Source organism: Porites lutea, chromosome 6 (assembly GCF_958299795.1).
Source record: "Porites lutea chromosome 6, jaPorLute2.1, whole genome shotgun sequence".
NCBI classification, from domain to species: Eukaryota; Metazoa; Cnidaria; class Anthozoa; order Scleractinia; family Poritidae; genus Porites; species Porites lutea.
In genome coordinates, this window is record NC_133206.1 from 1,180,001 (window position 1) to 1,202,636 (window position 22,636).

General features: G+C 38.5%; 2 protein-coding genes and 1 pseudogene across 2 annotated transcripts in view; 1 reads left to right on the plus strand and 2 right to left on the minus strand.

Annotated features, from left to right (window-relative positions):
- Nucleotides 1-22,636, minus strand: part of LOC140942370 (uncharacterized) — a 333,944-nt gene that overhangs the window by 246,809 nt on the left and 64,499 nt on the right. The window lies entirely within an intron of this gene.
- Nucleotides 15,599-16,437, plus strand: LOC140940782 (pyroglutamylated RF-amide peptide receptor-like; annotated as a pseudogene).
- On the minus strand, nt 18,139-22,595 carry LOC140940055 (galanin receptor 2a-like). The gene is made up of 4 exons (XM_073388931.1): nt 22,444-22,595; nt 20,334-20,604; nt 19,819-20,067; nt 18,139-18,595 (listed from the first exon to the last, which is right to left on the minus strand). Exons 1-4 carry the CDS (start codon nt 22,581-22,583, stop codon nt 18,242-18,244), a joined length of 1,014 nt encoding a protein of 337 aa, XP_073245032.1. The 5' UTR covers nt 22,584-22,595; the 3' UTR covers nt 18,139-18,241.

The following is a 22,636-nucleotide window of genomic DNA, read 5'->3' on the forward strand; positions in this document are numbered from 1 at the left end:
CTGAAGTATTGCTCCGGCAATGGAACAACTAAGTAAATGTACGTTGCTATATAGTGTGACAGATTGTATTATTTCAGATTATTAAGTCTAAATAATCTGTAATTTTGTTATCTAATAGATAACAAAACGGTAAATGTCAGGAAAGACTGGACATACATTGCTGCTAGAAGTCAAACTTACAACTTCACCACATGTGAAAAATGATGTGTTTTCATGTGTAGTTTAGTAAAGTGTTGTTGCCCGCAATAGTACAACAGTAATTTTAAAAAAAATGATACAGTTGCAGTAGACTCTTACCAAAACTGTTAATAATAAAAAATGTAATTAATAGTAGCTCTTCTGCAACTATATGCTGGAAAAGCAATAGCCTTGTGGTTAGTTGGTCAGTGGGCTTCAATCCACTTCGAGCATTCCTGGTGTGAGCTAGCCCTGGCTGAGTTTACCATGTTGTGTTCTTGGACAAGACACTTAACTCTAACAAAGCCTCACTCTAGTAATAATATTAAGTTTGGAGGTTTGAGTGGCACACATACATGTAAGAATAAAACCCTAGTATTTAACTGTGAGGATCATGTCCACTTTCTTAGATTCTGTTTGCTTTATTTTTTTAAATGATTTTTTCTAGTCAGACACAGAAGGAATTAAGAGCTACTCTCACGCCGTACAGCACAGAAGTTACAGCTAACAATAACACTCTAGATTTATTTCAGTAGCGACAACAGGTCCTACGATTGTGTATTACAATCATTCCCATGCGCCTCACGATTTTATAAAAAACACGAGCTCTTAACAATATCAATAATAACTAAAAATATTCCATTTTCTTTTAAGAATAACAACGGAAGAACCAAAGTGACCTACTACAAACCCACTACTACACAGAAGTGGATGAAAAATATCACTACAAATCATGCTATTACCCATACTAATTAGTACATAGATCCATGGGGTCTTTCATTGATGGATTCCAAGACATGTAGATAAGAGTAAGTATAAGATTCAGTTTGATATATGTAGCTTTGGTAATAACGATACAAAAAAATACATGGTCAAAAACTTTATATTGTTTGTTTCTTATTTTAAACAAAAACCTCAAATCTAGACGCTTTTGTTTTGGTCCGTTGTATCTGTCTAGATTTATTTGACCAGTCGTTTATGGGTATTGATACCCTGAATTCCCTGTAGCCTCTATATAGTCTTTGTAGTATTTTGGTAGTATTTGCTTGACTTCTTATGGGCAATTATTTTGCAAAAGTTGTTGAGAGGGAAAATAGCAGGAGGAAATGGGGAGAATTTGGCATGGGTGGCTTTGACAAAGTAGTAATATCTTCCCTATGATATGAAAAAAATATTTGTAGCTGTCAAGATTGTCAAGAAATATATTGCTATCATTAAAGTCAATATAAGTGTCCATCCTTACTGATGGTTTGTGTTGAGTGACAGTATAATCACGTAACTTCATAATTTTTTTTCTTGCAGCGTATGACAATAAAGCTTTGAAAGAGGAAAATGCAGTTGTGATATGATAGGGGAACCATAATAAAGACGTATCTGAGAACGATACTAGCTAAAATGGGGATGTTAAAATGTTATAAGTTTTTTTTTAGAAATCAAAACTGTAGTATTAAACATACAATTGTTAAAAGTGAACAATAATAAACATTATTATTCATTCAATTAATTAGGAATTATATTGAATTCGGCTTTCGTATCATATGAAGAATTATGGAGATCTCGGAGGGTGTTATCCGCATAACACCCTCCTCGATCTCCATAATTCTTCATAAGATACTCAGCCTCATTCATTAATTGTTAATTCAGGAGCACGCAACGTCAATTTTCGGAAAATAGCTGTTCGGAAGACGATTTGAGATCTAGAATTTTCGGAACATTTGTTGTAAAATTTCTTGCTTGTCCACCTCTCTTAGGATTTTCGAACATCTCAAAAATGGTAAAATTGCCCATTTTTAACGGATTTTTACCCTAAAAAGGTCACCTAGAATTTTCGGGAGCCTTTTTTCTGGCTGAAATTTTCGAAAAGGTAAGTTTTGATCCCTATAATTTTCGGATCACTAGACTTTTAGCTAGGAAATCCGAACAGATGAAAAATTTTTAGGGGATAAAAATATGCCTATATCTACCGTTTAAATACTAAAATACGGTTAACTATTCTATGTTTGAGTGGTTTTGAACTATATTCTCGTTGGGTGCCCTTGAACATTGACATGTTTATTTCTTACTTTTTAATTATAAGCATGAAATTCATACAATCTGGGTCACCCTGAATACGCTATAAGAACTTGCTTAAGGTACCTGAAACATCATCTTCTGATAATAACTGAAACACTTCACACAAAAAGAGATAAACTGCCCTTCTTAAAACATTCAAACCTGTTTGACGATATAACATTCACTAAACGCTAGTGCATAATTGAAATAAGAATGTCGGAAAAATTTACATTTCCGCAACAGCCCTTGTGAAATTGGGCAAATCAACGCTAAAATTACGTTTTGTTTAGGGTATATATGCACGCTATAATGTAGCGTTCACTTTTCTCGGCTCTCCCGAATTGAGAAGATTAGGCGGCCTACATCGAGCGAAGAAGTCGTAAACAAAGTTGCTGATTAAGCTTACTATATAGTCTCCTTTCTTCCACGGCATTAGAGTTATGGGTGGCTTGTCATCCAAACAGTGTATGCAGTTAGCAGATGGTAGGATACGAAAGAGATTAAGGGCGAGAATGTTCAGTTTGGCGTAGTTTTATGTTTAAAGTATTATTAAATTTTGAGAGGAAGAAGTTTCTTTTGTACTGCAAGGCATTAAAGGAGAAGAAACGCTTGGAATAAAGACTTGAATAAAAGGTGGGCAATAACATTATTTTAAATTTTGAGAGGAAGAAGTTTCTTTTGTACTGCAAGGCATTAAAGGAGAAGAAACGCTTGGCATAAAGACTTGAATAAAAGGTGGGCAATAACATTATTTTATTCTCGATCCCATTTTTTTAAAGGCTAAAACTGATTAAAGGCAAATACTGTGCTTTACATGTAGTATAGGGCGTACCGAATTATCCTCTTTTTTAATTTTTGTGGGGGATTCTCATTAACTTGCGGCTAAATACATTAACGCCCATGGCGTTATGACTATGCAATGGAAACTCATAATAGTAAGATCACCTTCTAAAATTTGTGTTATTTGCTGCGGTTCAAATAGCAACAAATCTTTAGACGGGGGTTTTACTGAGTTGAATCATTCTAAGCCAACATTTTGGATTTTTCCCATGCCTATCGTCAATGATTTGCTCACTGGTAATAGAGGGGGTGGCCCCAGAGTGGTTTTGCATTGAAATTGGCATGCAACAGAATTTCGCATACCCTGTAAGCATAATTTGAGGTTCCGTGACCTTCTCACCCAGGCCGCGAGAAGCCTAGGTTCTAGTAGTAAGTATTTCATACCCAGCAAAATCTCCGGCATGCCGGGCATGCCAAATTCTCTGGCATGCCGGGCGTCCAATAATCTGGGTCATGCCGGGCATGCCAAAATCGGCCTCTGGCATGCTCTCAACACACAGGTTATAATTCCTTGAATCTACAGATATTTTAAGCCTGACTTAAAAAAAAGAAAAAAACTAAACAGATCACAGTGCTTATCTTTTGATGTACGGTTACACGATGACGTCATTGTTATTCCTTTCATTTTCATAGATTGGTTGTCCCAGCGAAGTTTAAATAACAGAAGCTCTAATTTTCACAAGAAAGTAAAACCCTGAGGGATTCTGCCGTAGTAATAAAACAGCGTCATCGTGGAGATGACCTGTTCGGGGATTGTAAAAACTTCTCACCCCTTTTAATGAGTCTTTAATAGGATTCCCATTTCACATTGCGAATAAAATGGAATTGACTGAAATCAGTAAAAAGAGAGACAGAGACTATTTTCATTGTATAATAAAATGCATCTATGTTCCATGAAAGCTTTTTAAAATACAAGGTTATAGAATATCTTTCAAAGTTCATTACAAACTGAGGTAAGCCCCCAAATCACTGTTCATTATTCAGTAAATTATGATGTTTGACAATGCAATATGCTTGAATATAACGTTGCAATTACAAATCTCTCGAATGCAATTTTCCCTACGTTAGAAAAGCTCTTTTTATCTTGTTTCACATTTTGATAAGGAGTCTGAGTTCCTCTTTCTTGTTTTGTAGGCTTGCCAGGGATTAATGTGTTTGTGTCATTACCAATGTCTGTGTTCTTTGTTTTTAACTCAAAGTAAGTCAGCAATAACTGACAGTATCAAAGAATTGCTCTCTAGAAAAGTAATTATCTCCTCGTCATGTCTGGAAGTTACCTGTAACAAAAAAGAAATGGAATGTTAACACATACAAGGGCAATATGAAAAAAAGAAATTGAACAGGTAGAGCTCAGCTTCTCTTAACATATTTTCATACTGGCTTGTTGAGTCTGTTAAAGGTCGCAACTAATTGTCTGAGGCTAATTTCACAAGAGTGTGCAATTGAGATAAATGCATGGTAAATAAAGTGAAAGAAACGTGGTTTCACATTAGCCAATTTACATTGCGTTGTTCGATGATGTTTACACGCTCTTCTACTGCGAAATAAACCTTTGCATTTGGATTTGCAAGTCAAAAATTATACCGAGTTTGACTGACACTTAATTGAACAACAGTTTCATTTTTAAGCAGGTAAGGTGTAGACCCATATAAAGCCGGAATATGTAAAGGGAACTCAGCGAAAACTTTTTCGCATCTTTTTGTGGCGATATTCTTTCACGGCCCGTCAACTGATTAGGGGTTGCGAAGAAAAAATAAATTAAGACCAAAGGTTAAAGCCTGTCCGGTTACATCATTTCGTATGTTACCTAGAATTCTAATAAATAGGTCATAAAATAGGATTTAACGAGAGCGAATTTGTTTCTCAATCGTGTATAAAAAAGTGAAGCTATCAAATGAGAAGTTTATAGAGTATCAAAATTATTAAATTAAAAGCTCATATAATTAGGAAAATTCCTATACGAAAACAATGCTAGTGACATTAAATTGATCAGATAAAATTATCAGAAAATATGTCGAATAAAAGCCTCATTGTTTGCTTTTGTTTTTGCGTAAAGGTAAATTTTTCGGCCCACAAAGCAAAGTTGAAAAAGCGACTAAATCTTAGTTTTTTACATTGAACATGTTTATTAGCTTAGTTTTCGTCCGTTTTAAAAGCTTTATAACCCAATCATAATTTTCGGGTTGAATTAGCACAAAATCATTTCAAAAACCATGTTCATTTAAAGTAGAGCCGGCAAACGTGAACATTTTGTAATTCAAAAGTCGGACCCAGCCAGGTTGTTTAAGCTTAGAATTATTTGCATTTTTGCGTCCTATAAATTTACCAGAATCGCCTCTCAGAGGCTTACTGTAGCAAAGCATTTTTTAGTACACTCGTAGACAAGCAATGTAAGCCTTAAGTCTTTGCTTGGATAAGATGTCCAAAAGAAAAATTAGTTTTGTGGATCTAAACGCACATTCACAGACTGCTTATATTGAGTTGTTTACAACTTTGCATTGACACCTGCAGCATGTTCATTTTTTTAAAGCGAAATCCAAATCTGATTTTGGCATTTGATTTACGGATATTTTATTTTGTCTCCAAAAGTGATTGTAATATCCGTTTGATTGTCTTTCAAACAACAGTCAAACTGTGTAGCAAAAATAAGTAACCTTACCAGTACAGTGAAAAAATATGATCGTAGGTGCCAAAAATAATTATACTTTGGCTATAAAATTAGATCTGACTTTTTTTAGCTTTGGTTTCTATATTTTTGAAGTTTTCTCTAGTCTTCTTAGCAGCAGAAGACGATTACAAGACATACAAACAGAAACAATCCGAAGTGAACGAGTTGACAACCACTTATGCCGGAGTTCTTAGGTAAGCAAGATAAACTGAATGCCAAACGGCTAATTCACTGGATTTGTTCGATATTCAGGCTGTTTCTTTGCCAAATTAATACTAAATTTGTACTTACAGTCTCTCGCAGAATCCATTTCTTGTCCAACATTGACCAACATCTCAACCATGCACCACAGAAAAAAAAAGACAAACAAGTGCGAAGAGACATGACGACATCGTGACGCCACAACTGCCACGCTACAACAAACTAGATTCATCGTCATCGAAAACACTTCTGCGGAAATTCGGCCGATTTCGTGCGTGCTCGGGGTATCCTCGGATGACGCAGATGACGTTGCTCAAAGGACTATCGTCAGCAAGGATAAAACAGTTTGCGAGATTCGCATAGCCGACAAGAAGCGCACTGAAAAACTAAGCAAAATCTCTCTGAGAAGGCAGTCCAAATTCACCAAATCAGAACGTCTTTGCAGTATTAACGTCGTACTCTCGTACTGACTTGAACAACCTGGTAAGCTTAATTTTCACCAGTCTTTTAATGCTGTTGACCGGGAAACATTCTGACGCGATAAAACTCAAGCATGGATAAGTTTATACTGACAAGATTTGTTATCTTATTGTTTAAGACGCTTTTCCGCGATCAAATTTAAATCTGGACCCAGAAACGTCAGTATCGGTGTGAAATAAAAGGATTAATCTTTGATTGCAAGTTAAGTATTCTATTTTATGCATGAATAACGTTGTTTTGTTGTGCTTTTTATTTATAAATCCAGGCTTCTGTCTTCAGTTTTGCCAGTCGATACCGTGACACACATTGTGACAGACATGACTTTTTTTGTTGTATAAATCTGCATTTATTGCCAGGCATGAAACCTGTAACTTCAAGCTCCCTAAGATATATTTGGCGATTATATGTGATTCTCAGGATATGATGCTGAAGCAAACATCAAAATCAGTCTCGCTGGGCATGCCAATTTCTTGCCTGACATGCCGGGCATGCCAAACCAACTGGCTTCACCATCGGCATGCTCGGCATGCCAAACCAGTGGAGCAAAAACTGGGAATGAATTATCAACCCGGCGAGAGATCTGGGACCTAAGTTTAGCTGGGTCAATTTTGGGCTGCGAGGGCATGAGCCCATTTTTTCCATGGCTATGAGATGTTATTTCTAAGTACCAATGTTCCCTTGAATTTTGTCATGCCTAAATATATAAAATTTTCCCTCTCTCATTGATCCTCAGGCTGGATGCGATTTTTACGCTCGCTAGGCATGTTCAACTGAAAATTATGCCTATACCCTTATTCAAAACAAAATGCTATCAAATTTTAGTTTCCAAGCCGTTTTAAGTCTTTTTTTAGGCCTTTTCCTTTTTGTGTCATTTGAAATGTGGTTCGTTAAGTGTCTGGCTCTGCTTTCGGGGGGGTTCAGGCTTCCTCCTGACGGGCAGCAGACACGATATCATCTTGATTACATTTTCGATCAAAGAATTATACTTTCCTGCTTCACTGACTTTGCGGTATCCAAGTGTTTATATTTGCAAAAATAAACGGGGACTGATGTCGCATTACGCTGGGATTCTATCCAGTACACCAGTCAGTTTTCCTATTTAGGAATAATTCATTTGTTTCTATTGTTCACCGTTTTAGTAATAGGGAATAGCGAAATTAAACTAAGTAGTTTCATTGGTTTGACAAATTTAAGATGGATGACGTCATAGTCTTTGTCTTCATCTCAATAATAAAATGCGGGGATTCTCATCATCTATTCTTTTTCTCTATTTCTAATACCCTGAATAGAAACAACAGACTCACCAAAAATCACTGAGTCGTAACGTAATTATGCAAGTGCTATTTCTTACCGCTTTCATCATCCAATAAATTGTTCCAGTTTAGTTCCGGTTCATTGATTATTGGCTCGCAAATAGTGCAAAAGTATGAGGGCTAAGGACAACAAGCTCTTTCTTATACCAGACACATTTTTTCCTTACTTTCTCCTCTGTAAATATGTTATTCCCCTTTTTCTTCGATTTTTTAAAATCCTTTCTCCAACACTAACACCAAATTTCTATTGTTTACCCTCCACCACCTCTAATTAGAAATTACATCGATCCCATATCGACGCTACACCGAGCCTAAAACGACCCCACATTGACCCTACATCGACCTTTTGTTTCAACACAGTTTATTCGCAATGATATCAGTCGTGAATATTCAAGCTATATAATTTTATTAAAAACTGAATCATTGGATAATGTAATTCTAGCATTTTGATTGGCTTAGCCGTTATGGTATATGAGCTATTATACCATGCTCTCCATATATGGTCGATGTACGCGTCAGTTTAAAATTAGAAGCAAGCAGAGAGTTTTTTTCGCGAAGGATAGAACGGCGCCCGAAGCAAATCGTTTTAATTCATTTCTTGGAATACCAGAAATGCAATTTCATCAGAGAAAAAAGACAAAAACAAACAAAAAAGCCACAAGAGCTTGTTTGCAAGTTTGTCGAAAACACATGAAAATACATGGAACTAAAGTACCTTGACCAGCTACGAAAGAAGAAAAGTGTTATTTCTTCATGATCACGAAGCCATTCGCCGATCGAGTCACTCGCCGATAGATAACTGCGGTTTGTTTATCCGACATCAAGAATATAAATCACAAGTAACCAGCTACAAATACAGGCTATGCAGCCATTCACTAGAGCAATCGAGGCGGCAGTATAGCTTCTTTTCTCGTTCAGCAAAACTAACAGACAGATAACTGCGGCTTGTTTATCCGACATCAAGAATATAAATCACAAGTAACCAGCTACAAATACAGGCTATGCAGCCATTCACTAGAGCAATCGAGGCGGCAGTATAGCTTCTTTTCTCGTTCAGCAAAACCAGCTTGGGGCTTCAAACAACAAACAACTTCATAACAAGCGACCGAGGTAACAGTTTTTCGCCGTTGTTCTTACTTTTATAACTGCTCCGAAAATCCAAATTCACAGTAGTTTCGACGGCTGTCACTTAAAAATTCTTTTTCTTCACATTATCTGCCAGGGTTTTTTAGCTGTTCTGCTGTGTAAAATCCTAGAATCCCGATGAGTTTTTAAAAAACTAATGTTCATCGCTACAATGTTTTGATTTTTCATTCATGCAGTCCAGGCGAGTCCGTTCGCGCGTTGACAGTTTTGATAGACGTGTGACATGTGAATAGCGGAAGTCCCTTGTCTTTTCCGGTTTGTTCTAGTCGGGGAGATTCAACGAGGTTTTGTGGGCGTCTTTAATAAAACAATTATTCCACTCGCGCTTGTTGGATATGAGATGCTTATAGCCAACTCGGCGCTACGCGCCTCGTTGGCTATCTATCATCTTATATCCAAAGCGCCCTCGTGGAATAATTGTTAAATATACCACAACCACCATTTTCCTTTTTTTTTTCCACCACCATCACCTCATTTGTCGTGTTTTCCCTCTTTCGTCACCACCACCACATTAACATAAAATGCTCTTTTTTGTTATTGGCGATTAGTTTGTTTGTTTCTTGAATTTTTTTATTCATTTTTCTACTCTTTTTTGGTTGTTTCCAGATGTTTGCATTAAGCACAGGGTATGGTTTTGTTCCCGTCGGAATAGTGGTCTTTGTACCACTCTTCGCAGCAATAGCTGGGAACTGTCTTGTTTGTATGGTCATTTTCAGAAATCGCGACATGAGGTATATCAAGAGCCGAACTATCAGGGTTGTTGCCTAAAGGGTAAATCAGATAAGAAAATTTGGGAAGAAGCCGATAGAAATTACAAATTTTTCTCTACTGCGCTTCTCAAAAAATTTCACGAATTCTGAAGTTCAAAAGCCAACTGACGTTTGCGCTTTTCGCTACCGTCAATCATCTTAGGAGACCTCTTAGAAAACAGAACCTTTAAGTTACTTTAACGGGTTCAAAAGGTCATAGTTTGTGATTTGTGATCGGTGGATTTCGATCCGTTTTATGTGTTTTTTGTGTTGCAAGGTTCGTTGCTTGTAATCGTAATTATGGTTGACAGCAGCGAAAAGCGCAATTGCGAAGACAGCTTTTGAACCTCAGAGTTCGCTTGCTTTTTAAACGTATAGTAACTGATAGTCATCAAAATTAGACCTGGAACGTCCCTCATACTTACAGTGAACGTTTAACAAGCGAAGCTGCAACCATCGGCCACCTAACTTAATTCCCATAAGTTAATATCTATACCATCAGTCTTAATTATCATCATCATCACATAATTTGACCCAATTGAAAACATGATTACAAATGTGTATGTTTAGTGTTCTAAAAACATCTGAATATCACCCCTTATTGTCGATGATACCTTTCATTTGGCAAAAGGAGCGATACAAAACTCTCTTTTTACCGCTTGACAATGATTAACTGTATTAAGCGGTCAGTTTGTTTGTTTTTTTTTTACGAGTGGTAACCTGTCCTGTCTGCCAAAAATAAAGGTTACTAAAAACAGGTCTGATCATGAGAAAGTAGTTTAGCAAAAATACTGGCCAGTACGTTTCGGATAGAACGGTTCCGGAATAGATGATTCTGGACGATGATAAAATTGGCACTATTGCTATCTATGTTAAATTAAGCTTGGTCATAAGCAAGCTTTCTTTCCTCTTCACAGGACTCCAATTAATTTCCTTCTGGTAAATTTAACCGTAGCAGACATCATGCTTGTGATGTTTCTAGCACTGCATAAGTACTTTCTGATGAGCCCCACCTTTGTTCAGCCAAATTGGGCAGCTGGCAGAATGGTATGATAATTTCTCACACACTGCCAACTCGGTTGGGTTGGTGCTGCCTCTTCAGTGTTCACGTTGGTCCAATCGCTGTCGAGCGACACTATACAGTTATCTATCCCCGCCGTAACGAAGGATACATCATTAGTCAAAAACTAAAGGTGTTTACTTATAGGTAGCGAAAGGCTGAGCCATACTTTTGTCGATCACTTTACATTTGCTCAGTCTCATGAGAGGACACAGAGGCTTTTTACTGGAAGTACCATCCCACGCAGTGATGTATTCTCCGCGGGCAGCTAATGCGACTTAATCCCATTTAATATGTCCGGCGCTCCTCGAAAGTGCGAAAATTTTCTTGTCGTGTATTAGATTTCAGATGCATATTCTTAATCTTCATTTCGCGCCAGAATAAATTAGTTTGCGCGCAAAGTGCTCCTAAAAAAATCACAAGGTTTGTCCCACTTCGAGTCCACCTTCTGGAGATACGCCGGCTTGGTAGCTGGAATACATTGCCGAGGCGAAGATCTGGCATTTTTTCCTCCTCGTCGTATTTTCTTGACAACAAATGTTTATATTTGTAGTGAGAATGCAGCGCATATCGGTGGATTTTACTTCATGCGGCTTGCTACTTCTGAAAGAAGAGTGCCGGATTTCATCGTTTTGTTCATGTTTATTAGTGTTGGCAAATGTAAGGTAAATGAACCGACCACTGTAAGGTAAGAATTGAAGTTTTAAATTTGTTACTCGGCGAAAAATCGTGGAATGGGAATTCGTGAAACTAATGAGTATTACCTCTGTTACCTAATGACATGCGATGACTCCTCGCTTTTTCGATGCATAACACGGATACAAGCGATAAATTTCTTTCGCAAAGTGAAGTATAATTTACTTAACGAGACCATTTGACGAATATTTCTTGTTATATGCTTTATTCATATTTGCTTAGCTTATTCAGGCTCGGCATGCCAGGAGTTTGATGACAATGTTTGTGTGCTATAATTATGCTGATAAGTTTTTGCACTTTTATATTGAAACTCATAAGCCAAACGTTTGTTAACTCTAGCAAAACACTCTTCTATTATGGAGGAACTTTTAACGTCTTTTGGGGCCCTAATATGGTGTCAAATTTTTAGGGGAACCAAAGCTTGATTTTTGGCCAAACAGACTATAGCTTTTTTGTCTTTGAAGAGAGCGCGAGGCAAACGTCCGTGAGTACAGTGTAAGCCAGTGATTCTTTAGGTAGAACTAACAAAGTTAACGTAGGCTGCACTTTAGGTGGCGCACCCATGGGTGCAGTGTAACCCAGTGATTCTTTAGGCAAAGCCAACAAACATAGGCTGCACTTTAGGTGGCACACCCATGGGTGCAGTGTAACCCAGTGATTCTTTAGGCAAAGCTAACAAACATAGGCTGCACTTTAGGTGGCACACCCATGGGTGCAGTGTAACCCAGTGATTCTTTAGGCAAAGCTAACAAACATAGGCTGCACTTTAGGTGGCACACCCATGGGTGCAGTGTAACCCAGTGATTCTTTAGGCAGAGCTAACAAACATAGGCTGCACTTTAGGTGGCACACCCATGGGTGCAGTGTAACCCAGTGATTCTTTAGGCAGAGCTAACAAACATAGGCTGCACTTTAGGTGGCACACCCATGGGTGCAGTGTAACCCACTGATTCTTTAGGTAGAGCTAACAAACATAGGCTGCACTTTAGGTGGCACACCCATGGGTGCAGTGTAACCCACTGATTCTTTAGGTAGAGCTAACAAACTTAGGCTGCACTTTAGGTGGCACACCCATGGGTGCAGTGTAACCAAGTGATTCTTTAGGTAGAGCTAACAAACATAGGCTGCACTTTAGGTGGCACACCCATGGGTGCAGTGTAACCCAGTGATTCTTTAGGCAAAGCTAACAAACATAGGCTGCACTTTAGGTGGCACACCCATGGGTGCAGTGTAACCCACTGATTCTTTAGGTAGAGCTAACAAACATAGGCTGCACTTTAGGTGGCACACCCATGGGTGCAGTGTAACCCACTGATTCTTTAGGTAGAGCTAACAAACTTAGGCTGCACTTTAGGTGGCACACCCATGGGTGCAGTGTAACCAAGTGATTCTTTAGGTAGAGCTAACAAACACAGGCTGCACTTTAGGTGGCACACCCATGGGTGCAGTGTAACCAAGTGATTCTTTAGGTAGAGCTAACAAACATAGGCTGCACTTTAGGTGGCACACCCATGGGTGCAGTGTAACCCAGTGATTCTTTAGGCAGAGCTAACAAACATAGGCTGCACTTTAGGTGGCACACCCATGGGTGCAGTGTAACCCACTGATTCTTTAGGTAGAGCTAACAAACATAGGCTGCACTTTAGGTGGCACACCCATGGGTGCAGTGTAACCCACTGATTCTTTAGGTAGAGCTAACAAACTTAGGCTGCACTTTAGGTGGCACACCCATGGGTGCAGTGTAACCAAGTGATTCTTTAGGTAGAGCTAACAAACATAGGCTGCACTTTAGGTGGCACACCCATGGGTGCAGTGTAACCAAGTGATTCTTTAGGTAGAGCTAACAAACATAGGCTGCACTTTAGGTGGCACACCCGTGGGTGCAGTGTAACCCAGTGATTCTTTAGGCAGAGCTTACAAACATAGACTATACAGGTGTACATCAGATGGCAACAAGTTTTCCAGTTAAAACTTTGTCATAAAGTGCTTCACCATGGCACTTCGACTATTTCATTATCGCGCTTGTTTTGACGCACAATTGATAGTCAGGAGAAGTCGTATTGTCTAAAACCATAGCAAAAGACAAATTTACACACATTACAGCGTTAAGGTAAGGTAATACACGGTATTTCCTTCAGGTACATTTACATTTTCTGTTAGGTTATAAGCGATTAAATCGCATGCAGCGACGAACAAAACGCGAAGCCGTCAGATATTCTAGAACCGTGTTATTTACAGTGCTGTGCATTATTATTGCTTAACTAACTAACTACGCGCTGATGGAAATAAGTTTCGGCCGCTTTAAATTTTGAAACAATTCACTGGTACTGTATAGTCATAATATATTGGAGGGGAAAGTTAGCACGCGAGCAGGGCGATTCTGCTGTGGTTTCTGTAATGTAGAAGATATTACGACAATGAGGCTCCCGAGGTCCGTTCTGGAAATCACAACTACATGTAGGATGAAATGTATTCTGCGTGCAGACGTCTCCTTTTCCAGGTTAGGTTAAATAAACCGTACCAACGGTTTGTTTGACAAAGCTCCCACGAGACGGTTTCTCGGTGATTTTATTAATTTTTTCCGATCCATTTTTTTTTCAGCTCTATTTTCGCTGCTTTTGCGATACAAACTAAATTCATTTTTAGTTGTGATGGCATTACACTGCTTAATCATGACGGCTTTGGAAGAAACTGAATGTATTGCGCTTCGCGATTTCTCAAAATCTGTACAACCTAAAAACCTGATTTTTGACCAGATCGAAACAAAACTGACCTCTGAAATGGAAGAAGAAAAGCCTTTTATTTTTGCCGGCTTCGGCCCGCCGACGCGATCGTGTCTGTTTTGCTTTCATATGATGACATTTTCCTGACAGAAGGGTGTCGGGAGAAACACCTCGCGCTGATCATACGTGACAAAATCCGTCGCGCCTAAGCTAATTAAGAAGTGCTCCTCGAAAGCTCCATACAATTCCTTATAACAAAATTATAAGGAATTGTATGGAGCTCTCCGGGATACTTACAGTGCCAGCCCTTTGTGTCCTCTCATGTGCTTAACGCATGTTAAGAGCGCGTATTTTTACCGGATATTCTAGTGTGTCATTTTCCCCCGTTGCACTGCTTGCCTATTTTATCTAGTATGCTATTACTACCTAGCTTTTTACTTCTGTCGAAAGAGTCTTTAGCATAAGTACGACAGTTTTTTCCCGACACGTTAGCAATCCAGTCGTTTGCTCTTTTTTTAACCTCTTGCTGGACCAGCTTACTCCTCCCCCTCCCTCTTTTTGTGTCTGTTTGTTTGTTTTTTTTTATGTTTTATTTATTGTTTTCATGCTTTAACATTTAGCCTGCAAAGCGCAGACGTATTTCCGGTCGTCGCTTCTCTCCCTCCGAAAATTAATTTTGGGAGGGAGAGAAGCGACGACCGGAGATACGTCTGCGCTTAGCAGGCTATTTAACATTGTGACATTAATATGTTTTCTTATTCATTCAAAATATTTCCCCGATTCTGATTGGCTAAAAGCACACGCATAATTCACATAACCAGTTACTGATGACCAAATTTGGAAGAATTTTGTGTTTAACGAGGAAATGACGTAAAAAATGCAGCGTTCGTGCAGGTTAAGGCACCGTTAACCGAGAGGACCTGGGGACGAGGTTGAGTTGTTTTGGTTGTGGAAACAAAAATGGCGGACGTTTCCCTCGTTTCAAGAGTAAGACCTAGGCGAAAAAATTGCTAAAACATGGCAAGAACAGCAAGAAGACAACTCGAAGGGCGACATCTGCTTTTTGGAAAATATTTGCGGAGCTGGACAAACGTAAACGTGCACTATCGAAGATGAACATAACATCGATGGATCGATGGAGGTAAGCATGTTTTAGCCATGTTTTTAAACTGGGAATTATTTTGAATGAATAATAAAACAATTATTGAATTCGGCCTTCGTATCATATGAAGAATTATGGGGATCTCGGAGGGTGTTATCCGCCTCGGCCGTACCCTCCTCGATCTCCATAATTCTTCATAAGATACTCAGCCTCATTCATTAATTGTTAAATGTCATCACTCAGCGACGACCTCTCTCCAAAGGGAAATTTGATCTAGCCCGAGTCTTATGCATCTGGAGATCGAATTATGTATTATTCTACATTTTTTGCATTACAGGTAATAATTCCCAGTTATTGGGTGGTTGCACTGATCATAAACATACCATGTGTAATGATTACGAAAGTTGATGGTACTACAGGAGAAAGGCGGGAATTATGGTCTAAGAAATGGATGGGGAAGACAAATAGCCAGCTTTCGTGGCTTTTGCTCGTCACTTGCGTTCCTTTAACAGTGATGATCGGGTTATATTCCAGAGTTGTATACAAACTGTGGTTCAAACCTACCATTAATACTAGTAATAACCCCACATTACGACAAAAGGTGAGACAATATGCAGAAGATATTTATATAAAAATGCCTTCTTTCAACTTATAGTTAAGTTATGCTTCCGATATTAAACCTGTTGAAGTTTTCTAGAGAAAAAGGGGTTCGAATAATAACATCTATTTAAATGTTCTCAAAACATAGCCAAGAAAATTCTTAATGATGGTGACAGTTTCGATGATTGTCAACCATCTCTATCAAAACTTGAAAATCGTCAAAGGTGTCAGAAGGCTTCCAATTATACCTTTCCCTTCGATGAGCCCATACTTCCCTAACAGAATTTTATTTTTCAAGTTCTAAATTTAACGATCCTCATTTTTCATTTAAGGAGTCACTAGTTCCGGGATGTCATCACCCTCAGAAAAAAAGGATATTCTTCAACCAAACCTCTAGAATTGAATCCATTTAATGGCCCTTTTTCCTTTTATATCCAGGGTGTACTAAGACTGAGAAAGAGAGTGACCTTGATGGTAATTTCTGTCAGTTTTATCTTCTGAATTTGCTGGCTCCCTGAATCAACTTTGTATGTCCTGGAGTTTTTCAGTTCCTACAGCCCAAGCGATAAGATCAGCGCAGTTGCTACGATGCTCATTATGTTCAACTCTGCTGTAAATCCATTTGTATAATTTTTATGCTCTGTTAAACCAGCGATCTAAGCAGAACTGAAGGGATTGGTTATTAGCTGTAATTTTTTCATCCAAGAAACAAGGTCAAGAATGCAAAGGACACTGTTATAAGTGTTGGGATGTAAAGGACGACACAACAAACCGGGAAGGAGTAAAAATAAAAGATAACAACGTAATCGTTGAACTTGCACAGACGACACCCTTGCATTGAACTAATGGGCCATTTCCAAGTAGCCCCACGGGGCCTGTAAGGGCGGTGGAAGTGCGAATTTGGCGGGAAATACGATGGTTTGGCCACTGCCCTAATTCCAAGCGGACGAATTGAAGTTTCCTCCCTTGCAACAAGCCGGCAGACAAATAATTTTCTTGCAAGATAACGATTTATTAACAACTCGGGATGGCAAAAACAAAAAACACCTGACTTAGTTAACGTCTTGTTTATTGAACATCTGCATTTAAATGTGTTTTTTTGAGGAGATTATAACTGCCGTTATTTTCTTCTTTATTTATCTTTCATTAATGTACCATACATCGCCGATAATCAGATCTCAATAACAACAACGACCACGTAGTTCGTGAGCAGAAGGTAGTCTGCTTACATTTGAATTTCCTAAGATTGTGGTTGTTGTTTTGTTGTTGTCAGACTAGAATTCGTAATAGGGGTTATATAACCCTGTGCAGTTTTTTTTTTTTACTCCAGCTAGGCAGGAATCATCTAAAGTATATTGATTACTGTACCAAATCCATACTATACTAGCATATACTGTGCTAACTAATATATATGAAAGCGACGATCAAGCCTCCTGTAAGCGAATGCCCTCTGGGTCAGGTGTAGCTTTCCTCGTACCGGTGGAGGACCCGGGCAAAACGTCATGCAACTTCAAGATGATGGAAAGAATTTTTTTTGGAACCAATTAAAATTCAGCCGTTTATTCATTCACCATTTGGCGAATGCAAAGAAAAGCACCCTCATTTGTTCACGCGGTTACAATCAATTCATTAAAGGTTTAAAACTAGAATTACATTGAATTTTTTGTGGTAGATTAAAGTCTTCGTTCGTTATTGTCCGCTTAGGAAATGTGTTTGTTTTAATTCTTGTGGCCCTGCAAATTTTTAAAAGGTTGTACAAGCTAACTTACGAGAATATTCAGAACGCTTAGAATTGCCAAAGAAAAGCTTCCATTTAGGGGAGGTGCTAACGAAGGTAAGACTTACTTTAGTAAGAAGTATTCTCGTCAAACAGACTCAATATTAGAAACGTAAAGATTTTCTATACATGTAATACTGTTGCAACTTTCACATGTAACAGCATTTTTTTTACTTTAAAAGCAGTCGTTACTGTGAAAAATTGATAAGTGAAAAGACACTTTTAGTGAATTTCCTATTTTCTAAACAATTATTTGTTAGCAGCAAACGTTCAGTTTCCATATTCAAACACTGACAGTCAATCAAAGGGAAACCATTTAGTTTAGAATCAAGAAATTGGCGGGGGGGGGGGGGGGGGAGGCCGGGCGGGTGGAGTCATAATCGCTATAATTTTCATGTTGAGCTACATAATACAATAGCCGTTTAAACTGGATTTTTCGCTGCTGAGAGCAAACAAATGGCTCATTAGAGTAGTCCTTAACGGTGCTGATCTTTTCAGATTTTCCCTTTTGGATCGAGCATTAAACTGGGGAAAACAAACTTTTAGCTGTAGAAATTAAATTCTGCTCAGTGGAAAATAAGTATTCAAATCTAATAGACGGTTCTCAGCCAAGTAACACGGCATGAGATAGCCTTTGCGTTATTTTAAAAATCACTCCTAGCAATCAGCTAAGGAGACAAGTCGAATCTGTACTGGTTGTACGCTTCCCGAATCTTTTCCTTGGGTGGTGGGATACACTTTAGCATTAGATGATGCTCCCACGCAACAAACAAGCTCTTTAAAATGTCGTCTGAATCTGTGACTGACGACGACGTATATAAACGGATTAGCTGCACAGTTAAAAAGGACCAGAATCGTCGATACAGCATGCAGTGCGTAGCCTTGCTTCTGCGCAACACTGTGGAAACTCAGCACACAGAGTGACGTCAGAGCAGGAATCCAGCAAATGAAAAACACAACACTGACCGTCATCACCATTTTTGTGATCCTTCTGTTAATTTTCACTCGTCCCTAGTCAAAAAATGGTAATAAGAATCCTTTAATACATGTACAATATTTTGTGGTTTGGTTGGAATAATGAGGTTTTCTGAGTTTTTTCCTGGAAGATCAAACATCAGCACCTGATGTTTTCAGTAGCTGTTCGTTTATCCTTTGCACGCATTTTGAGATAAGTTTGGTATTGATCAGTTGCTATGATTACGAGATGTTATAGTAGGTGGTCGAGCCGTTTTTGAGTGAAAGTTCATACTTTTGCACCTTTTATCAACGATAAAAGCAAAGCCTGTAGATAAAATGAAGCAAAGTACTTACTTATGTGTTATTTTACTTGTCAAGCACAAAAAATAACCAATTCTCTCTGTTTTAACCTGGTTTCTAATTCTTGGTAAAATCCAAGACGGCGCCCAAGAAGGCGACCTTGGTGACGTCACAGGTCCCAAGCAGCGCCACTACCCATAAAATATAGTTTATCTTGTCGAGAAGATCAAAGCAAAACATTTTTGAAATACTGGTATACTTTAACATATGAAAAATTCATAGTAGGGGTTCGATCAAATCCCCCCACCACCACCCTTGTACCACGGTGGGGTATGAATGTACCACGGTAGGGGCATGACTTTGTGTGTACGTCCGAGGGTTAAGAGGTAGTCAAATGGTGTACTTATAAGATAAGACAATAATTTCACTTTCCTTCTGTCCAAAACAGCTCGGGAAATTGGTAGAATTTGGACAAAACACGCATGAAACTATTCCCTAATTTCACTCGTCACCATTTGATTACACATATAAATCGTAATCATCATAATAATGATAATAATAATAATAATAAAAATAAAACTTTAACCCAAGATGATTTCTTTTGTTTTATTCCTAAAGCCAAGTATGAATTTAGCTGCAGCTCGTGTGCAACTTTTCATTTTTGTTCTTACCACATTTTGAAGTCATGATCATCTGAGATCTATTACGGAATAGAAACATGGCAAAATGCAATCCTTTCGGTATACAAAGGCACGGTTAGATGGGGTAATCTGTTTGTTTTTTTTTTTCTCTGTCTCTCGAGTGATTTTCCTAATAGCCTTTCCTGAAACGAATGCTGCTAGTGTACTAATGGACTTTGCAATGAAATCAATCGGAAATGGTGTATAGTTTCAGTGCAGTTTTTATGGACAATGGAAAATTGCCCTTTGTTTGCTAACTTACAAAAAATCACATTTAAGGCAAAACCAAAATCTTACTTGTTGAGCACTGTCACCGTTGTCTGCATTCTCGTACCAGAGATAGTGAACCACCTTGAAGTATATTCCAGCCATCAGAAATATTGGGATTACTCCTGTCACAATAACCCACGCTATGCTGTTGGCCTTAGGCATCCAGCTTTCAGACCAGTAATCTATGCACATGCTTTTGAGTTCATTATAATGGACGCTTATCAGCGAAGGAAGGTTAAAAATGACAGCAGTCATCCAGACGGTTGAGACGATGATCTAAAATACAGGTAAAATGATTACAAGAACGTGAGCAACTGCATCAAAAAAAGTGGTGCTGATGGTGGTGCTGGTAATGGTGGTGGCAATGGTGGTGGTGCTGTTGGTTACGGTGGTGGTGGTTGCGGTTGTAGTGGTGGTGGTGGTGGTAGTAGTAGTAATTGTTGTAGCCCAAGTCTAACTAGAGCGTACTGACAAAGGGCTAACCCTTATCAGCTTAGGATATCTTCACATTGGAAAATGACGAAAGATTCATTTTCACACACCTTTAGCCTTGATGCATTTAACTGTCGCTGGTGAATCTGAGGATCCAAAACAGCAAAATATCTTTCAAACGCGATGATGATCAGTGTAAACACTGAAGTAACCAGTGCAACCCATGTAAGAACACCACCGGTCAGAAATTTGCAGAGAACTGTGCCTGAGATCCCTTCAGGGTGATTGACAGTGTGCGCCACAATAGAACGAGGAACTAGAAAGAGAGCCACTATGATGTCTGCCACGGCAAGGTTCAGAATTAAGTAGTTCATGCGAATCCTAGTATTGGAATTAGTAAACAAGCTATAAGTAACACTTCCAAGAATCGTACGAAATCTTTCTCACAATGGTCAGCAAAAAATTTCAATGCAATTGTAAAGCTTCTAGTCTTATGCAATCCAGGGATGAAATAGTAAGTTTCATGATAAAAGTGTTAACATTAGCGGACTTGTAGTATATGTACTAAAAATCCTTTCCGCTATAGTGACTTGGCAGGTTAATCACTTGGCCAACACGGTGCCTTTCTTTCAAAAAAGAGCGTAGCCTTTCAAAATAACCAGCGATTAATCTACAAGAATAATTAACAATTAATGAATGAGGCCGAGAATCTTATGAAGAATTATGGAGATCGAGGAGGGTGTTATCCGTCGAGGCCGTAATAACACCCTCCGGATAAAACCCTCCGAGATCTCCATAATTCTTCGTATGATACGAAAGCCGAATTCAATAATTGTTTTATAATTCATTCAAAATAATTCCTAGTTTAAAAACATGCTTATAAAACCTCCATCGATCCATCGATGTTAAGATCATTTTCGATAGTCCACGTTTAGATTTGTTCAGCTCCACAAATATTCTCCAAATAGCAGATGTCGCCCTTCGAGTTATCTTCTTGTCGTTCTTGCCATGTTTTTAGGTACTATTTCGCCTTGTTCTTACTCTTGAAACGAGTGAAATGTCCGCCATTTTTTGTTTTCACAACCAAAACAACTCAACCTCGTCCCCAGGTTATCTCGGTTAACGGTGCATTAACCTACAAGGTTGCACTTTTGACGTCAGCGGTTCATTAAACGCAAATTTCTTCCAAATTTGGTCATCAGTAGCTGGTTATGGTGAATTATGCGTGTGCTTTTAGCCAGTCAGAATCGGGGAAATATGTGTATGAATATTAATAGAAAGTAAGTTAACTCCTAATTAATTTGAATAGGCAAAAAGCTTCTTAATTTTGCACGGTACTTGTTTTGTTCACATGGCAGCAGTGTTGTGTTGTGGATATGGCACCATATGAAGTGGTATGTTACATACGTCAAAGATATGTGAAAATAATTGAAATCATCTGTTAACATGATTTACAATGCATATAATATACAGATTTCGTCAATATACTTATAATTTACTCAAACAAAAAATTAAATTAAAATAAAATAGTGTAATGCTAAAAGGCGAGGGCAACGAGGACGGCAAGAGAATCAATAGGTCTTATAGGCAAAAAAAATATACTTTACACTTGCAGCACATTTTTTTGGACATTTTTTTGACGTTGTTTCGGACGACTACAACATGAAACTTCGTAGTTACTCATTGTATGTAGGAAATGTCGTATGTGCTCACCAGAAACTTGTTGCTTATGTTTCTGTTCGTTTTTTTTTTTTTCTTTTAGTGTCGCTTATTTTCACCTTGCTGGTCGCTAGAATTTCTCATCTTCTCACCGCCAATTTCCATGTTTTACTTCCAACGAAATTCGCCTCCTTTGTCTAACGCTTTAGCTCTTTCTCTGTTATCCACGTCAGTAAAGACTTTTGAAATTTAGTCGGACTTGACTTTGTTGTTGTTTTTTCTCTCTAAAACGTCCGGGTAGCAATGCGAATTCCCGCCAAAAAGACCCTTGCCCGCTGCCTTGCTGCATTTGGGCTACCGCGAGAGCTCCGCTATTTATACAACGACACTACTACTATAAGAAAAAAAAAAAGAATGAACAAAGGTTTATATAACGCACGTGGAACAAAGAACCAAAAACCTATCAGGTGCGAAAGATTATACTACCAGTCTGAAGCACCAATAGTAACCGAGATCGTATGTTAAGTGTAATGTCTGACGGACACTCGGCCGGCCACTAACCTCATGTCTTGGAACTTGATGATAAGTAAACAAACGATCGTATTGCCAACGACGTCAATGCTTGCTAGTATTGAGATGAATGCTGTGACCGCGGTCGACTGTACAGCGACTGCGTCTGTGTTATACACCATTAATGACATAAAGATTTTCCTGTAACCTAAAGAGTCACCACGACAGCAAAATTCATTTTACG

Coding starts and splice junctions, on each gene's coding strand:
- LOC140940055 (XM_073388931.1), bottom strand. CDS start 22,583: ATGTCATTAATGGTGTATAACACAGACGCAGTCGCTGTACAGTCGACC. Junction 20,605..22,443: donor ATCAAGTTCCAAGACATGAG/GTTAGTGGCCGG, acceptor TTCCAATACTAG/GATTCGCATGAACTACTTAA. Junction 20,068..20,333: donor TAAATGCATCAAGGCTAAAG/GTGTGTGAAAAT, acceptor CCTGTATTTTAG/ATCATCGTCTCAACCGTCTG.